Below are 8623 nucleotides of genomic sequence, written 5' to 3'. Positions count from 1 at the left end.
GGGCATCAGAGGGAGCCATAAACTCCATGCAGTTACGTTCATTATCCTGTGACTTTTCTTCTTGAGTTGTATTTATCAGAATTTTTCAGTGATTAAAAAGGCTTAACAATTTAAGCTTTAATTCACTACTTTTTCTTTTGCTACAAATAGTTTCTTACATGTTCCCAAAAGACTGAGATGCCGGTAAGCTTGTTAAAATATTATTTTTTATTGATAATTATTAATTATATATGAAATCATCATGCTGTCGTGGAACTTAAATATCATGCTAATTGTAGGTTATAACCTACTAATTCTGTAGACATTTTTCTCAAAAAAAAAAAATGTCTTTTTTACACTCTAAGCAAGGTCAGTATGATAAACAGGAAGTCACTATACCTCTTCAAATGACCAATGCAAAAACAAAGAAGTTGCTAGAATGTTCTTTTAACTAAAAAGAAAGAACAGTTGAGTATAAGAGAACACAAAACGCTGAAAAGAGAAACAGAAAATACTAAAAGAAAAAGCTAGCTCCAAAACTCTATTTAATGTTGTGCTACTTAAACGCAATTTAATATATTACAAATGCTGTTTGCACAGCTTAAAATGAATATTTAAATAATGCAATCTGGAATGCTAACACTGAAAAACACCAGAGGGGAAGAAAGGTTATAAAAGTACATAAATTCCTATCACAGATACACATTCTACTTGTCACTTGAGTTAACAAATTTAACAGGTGAAGCATGTCTAAATTTTGTAGGTAAAATGTAACCAAACTCCAACTCTCAAAATCCATCACCTTCCCAAGCCATACCTCCTGTATGGAACTGTCCTTCTCCAGGATGGAGAGAGCAGCAGCTGCACACTCCAGGGTGGAAAGGCACCTGTTTGCTGGTTGCATCCGAATTATATACTGACTAGAAACGCTAGTTTTTAACTGCACCTGAAACCAGAAACAAAATAAGAGAATGTGATTTTTGTTTTAAATTTTAAATTATAAAATCTGTGTTTTAACTAATTGCTTTCCTTCTAAAACTTTCAGCAATTTAGAAATGTTAAATATGCCAATATCTTTTATACATAATATTATTTTATTACTGTTAAATAATAGAAGCAAAAGTTACTTGTGTATCTGTCAAAAAAGATATATCCAGAATATGTACAAACTACTACATACCCAAAATAAAAAAACTAAAAACACTACCACTGCATAAGAAAAAGAGTAGTGAATACACATTTCACAAAAGAAGATAGAAGAATGGCAAGCAGGTACATGAAAAAGTGCTCAAAATGGTCGAATATGGCATGGGATAACATATCACATTCCCGAGTAGCTAAAACCAAAAGCAGATGGAGTAACTGAAACTCTCATATATTGTAGGAGTTAAAATGGCATAATCACTTTTTAAAAAATCTGACAACTTTTTTAATTGTATGGTTTATCCTTCCAGTATTTCTTAATATAAACTGATAGATGTACATCTATGTGTGTTTATATAAACATGTAAACACTCAAAAATATATGTATGTGTGTATATATATATATATATATATAATCCTTTCTTTTTGTATAAAAAGTAGCATACTACACGTTGTGTTATCTATGGAGATAACATTTTAGCTGAGACCTGATGACTGAGACAGAGTCAGACATGAGAAAAGCCATAAAAAATCAAATGTCAACCTTTTGGTCTTTGATTTCTATTTAAATTAAAAGCAACTCTAGCAATCTTGCACTAGAGATAAAAAACATATCCTAGCTCACATTCTGACCAGAATCGCATTTAAGAATATGTGGGTAGATGACAGTTTCAATGTTTGTTTATAAAATATGTGAACATGGCGATTGGAGGTAGTGATGCCTAAGCCTGAGCACACAGCAACTGATTAAATCAGGAGCCCTCTCTTATTTCCTAGTATCCCCCAAATCGTATACATCGCTTACTCCTTTAAACCATCAGAACTCTCTCACCAATGGCATCTTGTCCTTCAATCCCTTCCCTCCTCTCTGTCTCTGGCAGTTCTCATGATGAGAAATATGACTCTTTTTTGCTCCATGTTTTTTGTTCAAAGAATTTTTCTCTACAGCTTGTATTCTTTCTATACTGAGTGAGACAGAGAGGGAGAAGCAAGCTGCTACTGCTGCTAAATGGACATTATTTTTTAAAGTGTGTGATTTTGGAATCCATCCTTTAAAACAGATTTGAGTAATAGTGTTTCAAGTATGATTACATTGAGTCCTCTGCATCTCTACTACTGGAAAAGACAGGAAAAAGATCCAGGTTGGAGAAAAAGATGGAAGAAAATAGTTAAGGAATACGAATAGTGATATAGGAAAGTTAGCTTATGATTAAATAACTGCAAGGATATCGTTCATAAACCATCTCTCCAGAACCAGATACAGTAACAGACCACACAGCTAAGATACGTTACACCATGAACCCGTGCTATTAGATTATTATGTGTTAATAGCTCCTCCTTTTATGCTTATATGCTATTCTACCTTCATCACACACTTGGTTCACTGAGCAAATGAGCAAGGACAGAAAGGAATCCTGCTCATCTATCTTCTTGACAAGTCACAGGCATAATAAAAATTTGTAAGAAATTGCTTTGTTGTCTTAAATAAAAATTCAAGAAAATCCAAGAAAAAGTTATTCTCACACAGGGAAAAATTAACAGATGGAAGTGTGGTATTAATACATAGAAGCAGAATCCATAAAAGATGATTATTATTTCAAATTTGACAATAGCCTCAGCCAAGCCATTTAGGTTCTTATTTTCTCTCAGTTCCTCCTTACGTATAAAATCAGACAATTGGACCAGATGGTATCAAAACTTACCTTTTAGCTATCAATCCTAAAATTTGAAATATATATCTTACTTTGCAAATTTTGGAAGCTACGCTGACTCAAAGAAGTTTCAGTAATTTTGAACTTTTTTGGAAGTTAGTTCTCTATGGGTATAGGTGGTTTAATTGCTCTTAATGTAACTTCTATGTTGAAATCAGGAAATTCTTCTAGGTAGAATTCTGAACTGTCTAAACTGACCGGTTCAGAATTCTACCAGTATGGTCTGTTGGCTTATAATACAATTTCTATTTTAGAAATAGTCAACTCTTTCAGAACGTCTATACTTAGCTTCATACCTTTTTCCTTGGTTATCTGAACTGTCTAAATTTTGGACTACTAAAAATTATTTTATTGTTATAATGCCTTCCATTATCTTAAACATATCTTATAAGAATACTAGATAACAGTTTGATAGCTACGATCACTTTCTGGTGCCTTTCAAAAAGAGCTTCTAGGGTGGGAAGTGATGATTCACACCTACAATCCTAGCACTTTGGGAGGCCAAGGCAGGAGGGTTGCTTGAGGTTAAGACCAGTTTGAGCTAGAGTGAGACCCCATCTCTATTAAAAAAAAAAAAAAAGAAAGAAAAGAAAAAGAAATAGAAAAATTAGCCAGCTGTGGTGTGATATGCCGGTAGTCCCAAGCTACCTGGGGGGCTGAGGCAGGAGGAATGCCTGAGCCCAGGAGTGTGAGGTTTCACTGAGCTATGACAATACACCATAGTCCTCAGGCAACAGAGCAAGACCACCTTTGTCTCAAAAAAAAAGGCAAAGAATTGTAAAAAGTTTCTCCTTCCTACTTACACATTTAGCTGTTTTTGTCACCACAAGTGACTTATGTCATTACAAGTTTGGGTGACATACAAGTAGTGTTCCATAGTTTAGACTGGCCTTTACGGAGATAAAATAAGCATGCAAAGAAATAACATACCGTGGCTTATGCCTGCATAACATAGCATATGTTTTTAAATAATGTATTATAAAACATAAATTAGTTAATTCTTTTGTCAAGCAAAATCAAAATAAAAGACCTCAAAACTAAAATTACAATTTTAACTCATATCCCCCCAAATAGTGCATTTTTTAAAACTCAATAATGATTACTTGTTTTCTCTGCCTCAAGTTTCATTAATACTTCAAACTACTGTGATTCTCACTTAACTATTAAGAGTCAGGAGACTTTCTAATCACGTGATTCTTTAGAGGTTTCCAGAAACATCCATCTCTTCTCCAGGACTTCTAGAACCACCTTGGCCTGGAATGGGTTCGTCTGAATGTCTTTCAGTGGCATCCTTAACTCTTTATCCTTGAGACACACTCACAAAAACCCTCCTTTCTGGAGCAACCTTATTTCTATGACCTTTCATAAGCAAGATTCATTATCTGAGCTTACAAGCTGTCCTTTGAAAGAAAGGTACTAACTCTTGTCTTCTAGCCCCATCCTCAACGCACTTACCCCTTTCAACCCCTGTTTAGTTCACTAATACAATTTGGAAGTGGTAACATTCCAGCTTTGACATCAGGTAGATGCCAGTTCTGACACAGATTTATCCATTTATGTACAGTTTCATGCACTTACTGAATACTGAATGCAATTCTAAATAATGAACATGTACTGTTTCATTTAATTCTCAGGTATCTCCACTATCACCATTTCACAGACAAGGAAAGTAAAGAACAGAGAGGAAGTAACTTACAGAACTAGTCACGTCAGTGCTGCTTTATGGATCTCCAGATGCTTCTTCATGACTCTAAGTTCTTCCATTACAAGATTCATAATTAAACAGATGAACTCCCAATATAGTATATAAAAACAAAGCTGTTCTCAGGAAAGCAATGTGAAAGCACCCCTGAAGAATTTAAAGGTTCTTCTGAACACCATTTTTTTTAGTGGTATACTTGGAATACTATTCAGCCATAAAAAAAGATGGGACTTTACATCTTTTGCATTTACCTGGATGGAGTTGGAGAACATCCTCGTAAGTAAGGTATCACGAGAATGGAAAAGTATCCAATGTACTCGATACTAATATGAAACCAGCAAATGCACAAATATACACCCACGAGAGAGAAAAACGCAACTACCTTCAAGAAGTGGGGAGGGAGGAAGACAAAGGGAATTTGGTGAGCTCTCACCTAGTGAGTACAATGGAAAGGTATATGGAACCCCTCCTGGGTGCAAGGCTCAACTACAACTTGGACTTTACCTAACAAATGCAAATAATATAGCCAAAGGTATAAAGGAATGCAGTCTACTCTTAGACAAGTACAAAAGCTACTTAGAAATATCAGTATCTATGCTTTACTCTAGTATTAGCCACACTATGAAACCTGCAAAGGTTTTATAGAAAGCAGAGATTTCAAGAATTAAAACTCAGAAGACATGATAAAAATAAAGTATTAAAAGGCATTTATTTAGTTTTAGATAAAATAGTAAAAATCAGTGCTATTTTTTAAAACATTATTGTTTAAATAATATCTTTCTGAGTTGTCTTGAGAATCTGCATTTCCTAAGTTTCTAAACAAAAGCATATTTCCAAAGTCACAAAAAAAAAGCACCAATTGTAGGAAATTTGGTTTAACTTTCTTTCTTACACAAAGGAAACTAATAAAGTACCAATAAAGAAGCCAGAAGAAATAGAAATGAAAGAAATGACTGACAAAGAATTTGGGGAACTATGAAAAAAAAAAGAAAGAAAGAAAATTAAATGAAATCTGAAAAACAATTCATGGATAAAATAAGAAGTTTGACACAGAAATAGAAACAATTTTAAAATAACAGAAATCAGCTCTGTGCCTGTGGCTCAAGCGGCTAAGGCGCCAGCCACATACATAAGAGCTGGCAGGTTTGAATCCAGCCCAGGCCTGTCAAACAACAATGACAACTACAACCAAATAATAGCCAGGCGTGGCAGGCACCTATAGTCCCAGCTACTTGGGAGGCTGAGGCAAGGGAACCGATTAAGCCCAGGAGTTGGAGGTTGCTGTGAGCTATGATGCCACACACTCTACGCTAGGGCAATAGCTTGAGGCTCTGTCTCAAAATAAATAAATAAATAAATAATAGAAATCCTAGAAATAAAGAATACTATAACGGAACAGAAAAAATTACAGTTTCAAAAGTAGACTTGACCAAATGGAAGAATCAGTGAGTTCAAAGACAAAACATTTGAAATTATCCAATCAGAGGGAGAAAAAAAGAAAAAAGAATGAAAAACAATGAAATTGGTATAAGGAAAGTACAGGAAACCATCAAGCAAACTAATTATTAACATATTTTAACACAAAAATGAGAAAGTTACACATTACTCCTCCAGTATTCAAAACTGCAATGTTAGAAAGAACAAGTACTGAGTGAGGAGTCTAAAAATTAAGCAGTTAAAAACTTCAAATTTGAGCAACTCCAAAAATGATACAAAAATTTAAACTGTTAACCGAGACACGTATTTAGCCAAACATCTTGATCACTGGTTTTTACTATTAACAGTAGTATTTAATCTCCACTGTCTTCCAATGTGGCACATATCTGAAGTCACTGTGAGCCTTGAGTATGAAAATACATCCCAAAGGGAAAAACAAAATGAGCTATGATGACACCACTGTACTCTTGCCTGTCTCCAAAAAAAAAGATGGCATAATTCTGTCAGCTTTCTAGTATGAAAAATATGTACGTAGGTCTCAGATACTGAGTTTGACAAATTAAGTAGTTTTTAATAGCACATATAAGACGAAAGAATTGCTACCCCAAAAAGTGATGAAATGCTGATAACCACAACGAAGTTCAAATGAAAAGAATATGGAAAAAGAACATGAGGTGGATGTTACTTCTCAAATTACAGGATTTATTTTTATCCAATAGGGAAAACATCTAATTTCAAATTATAATAAAACTGAATTTTCCTAAAGCTCATAAGATGATTTAAATAAATGCTTTACTAGGTGGGTAATCAAAACACCTAGTAGACTTAATAGTGTGGCATGTTAATTCCACACTTTCTTGTATAAAACATGAATTACAATAAAAGTCTCACATTATATTACACCATTTACTTAATAAATGTTTCACCAATAGCTTATCCTAGTAATATCTTACAGGAGTCCCACCACCTCTTAATACACATAAAATTTGTTTGTGTAATTTGATTTAGTGGTAATATCTAGAACCTAATTCCATCTATATTAATTAGTTCTTTCTACTTGACAAGGTCAACGTTCTAATTTAGGGCTGCAAACACAAAAAAAATCTTTATTTGTGGCCTTTATTTTTAAATAATTCTCTCTCCCCAATGACACTGCTCAATTCCAAGTCACCGTCATCCCTAGCTTTGGTAGCTCCAAATACCTGACCAGACATCTTGCTTCACTTCAGTCCTCTCATAAATCATTCTCTTGAATCAACCGAGCAATTTTTCAGAAAACCACCTGATCACATTATTACTCAGATTAAAATCCTTAAAAAGCTTGCCACTGAGCAAAATCCTTACCATGTCCCATAAAATCATCCACTTCGTAGCTACCACTCTGCCTCCCCTGACTACTACACGTATCATTCAAACTCAGGTGATCTGTAAGGTTTTTTACCCCACTCTTTGCTGGCTAACTACTACTTATTCCTCAATTCTCAAATACTAGAGCGGTCTTTCTGAATCCCCAACCTTGATAATGGTGATAAATCACCATTTTAAAGAAACCTTTACTTAAAGCATTCACAGAATTTACCTTAATTTGTAATTATATACTAATTTATGTACTACATATAAGCTCCATTAGTATATGAATGAACTGTATTTTACTTACCATTGTATTCTACTGTCTAGAACAGTGTCCAACAGAACACCTGGTGCTCAGAAAACATTGGCCAATTGATAAATGACCACCACAGTCATTAGCAAACTATAAATTATCAATGCCAAATCCAGCCGTTAATACTTAAGTTTGGGAGTTTTGTGAATTTACCTGGTGAAGGAGGAATGAAGATGAGGAGTGAAGAAAAGGTTTGTTTAAAGAAGTTAGAGATCTGTGTCTGAATTTAAGTTTATAAACCTGAAAAATAACTGCTTTGATCAATTTCTAATTTTTATGTGAAAAATGTGAAATTTAGAAACAAGTACTATTTGTCATATTTATGTCTTTTGAGGACTTTGGTAAGTTTATAAAACAGAGATGGCCCACTGATAACATGCAAATCCCACAAGAATTAGTCATTTTTCATATTATAAAAAATGAAATACATCTCCATTTAGGCTGAGAAATCTATAAAAACTGTAAAGATTTTTTGACTCAAATATGAACTGTGCTTCATTATAAAGTATGTTATACTTCTAATCCTTTCTAATGAATATTAAAAGATTGCTTTTTGTTCTATGCAATTCTAATTTTTTATGAAACAAAATCCAAAAATCTTATAATCAAGTATTTTCATCAATTCCTTTTAAGATACAAGAAAAATTCAACCAATAAAAAACTCATCAAATTATTGAAATCTACATCAAAAACATAAATTATCTTTTCCAAACATTATACCCTAATTCAAAGTGACATGTTTAGAACACTCCCTTGGAAAAAAATTTCTAAAGGGAATAAACATCATGCAATGTTTTAAATTGTATAGTCATATGCTACAAAGTAATACCATAAAGACCTTTTCTACAACCATTATATTTTTTTAATAACATATAACACACATATTCATTCTCCTATACAAATGGAGATACCAAAATCTAAATTATCAATCCAAGAAACAGGTATAAACTTGATGTCATGGGACATCAGTGTTTCATGACCAGTTTT

The 8623-nt window shown here is 33.5% G+C and overlaps 1 protein-coding gene across 1 annotated transcript in view; it reads right to left on the bottom strand.

Annotated features, from left to right (window-relative positions):
• The window catches only part of DTWD2 (DTW domain containing 2), a 104388-nt gene that overhangs the window by 8621 nt on the left and 87144 nt on the right, over positions 1–8623 (bottom strand). The window contains exon 5 of the mRNA XM_003788896.3: positions 797–925. Within this exon, the coding sequence (XP_003788944.1) occupies positions 797–925 (129 nt within the window). The remainder of the gene's footprint in view (positions 1–796; positions 926–8623) is intronic.

The sequence above is a fragment of the Otolemur garnettii genome, unplaced genomic scaffold (genome assembly GCF_000181295.1).
Source record: "Otolemur garnettii isolate 467f Iridium unplaced genomic scaffold, OtoGar3 scaffold00030, whole genome shotgun sequence".
Lineage (NCBI taxonomy): Eukaryota > Metazoa > Chordata > Mammalia > Primates > Galagidae > Otolemur > Otolemur garnettii.
The sequence above is the reverse complement of the archived record's forward strand: the minus strand, read 5'-3'. Positions and strand labels throughout refer to the sequence as shown.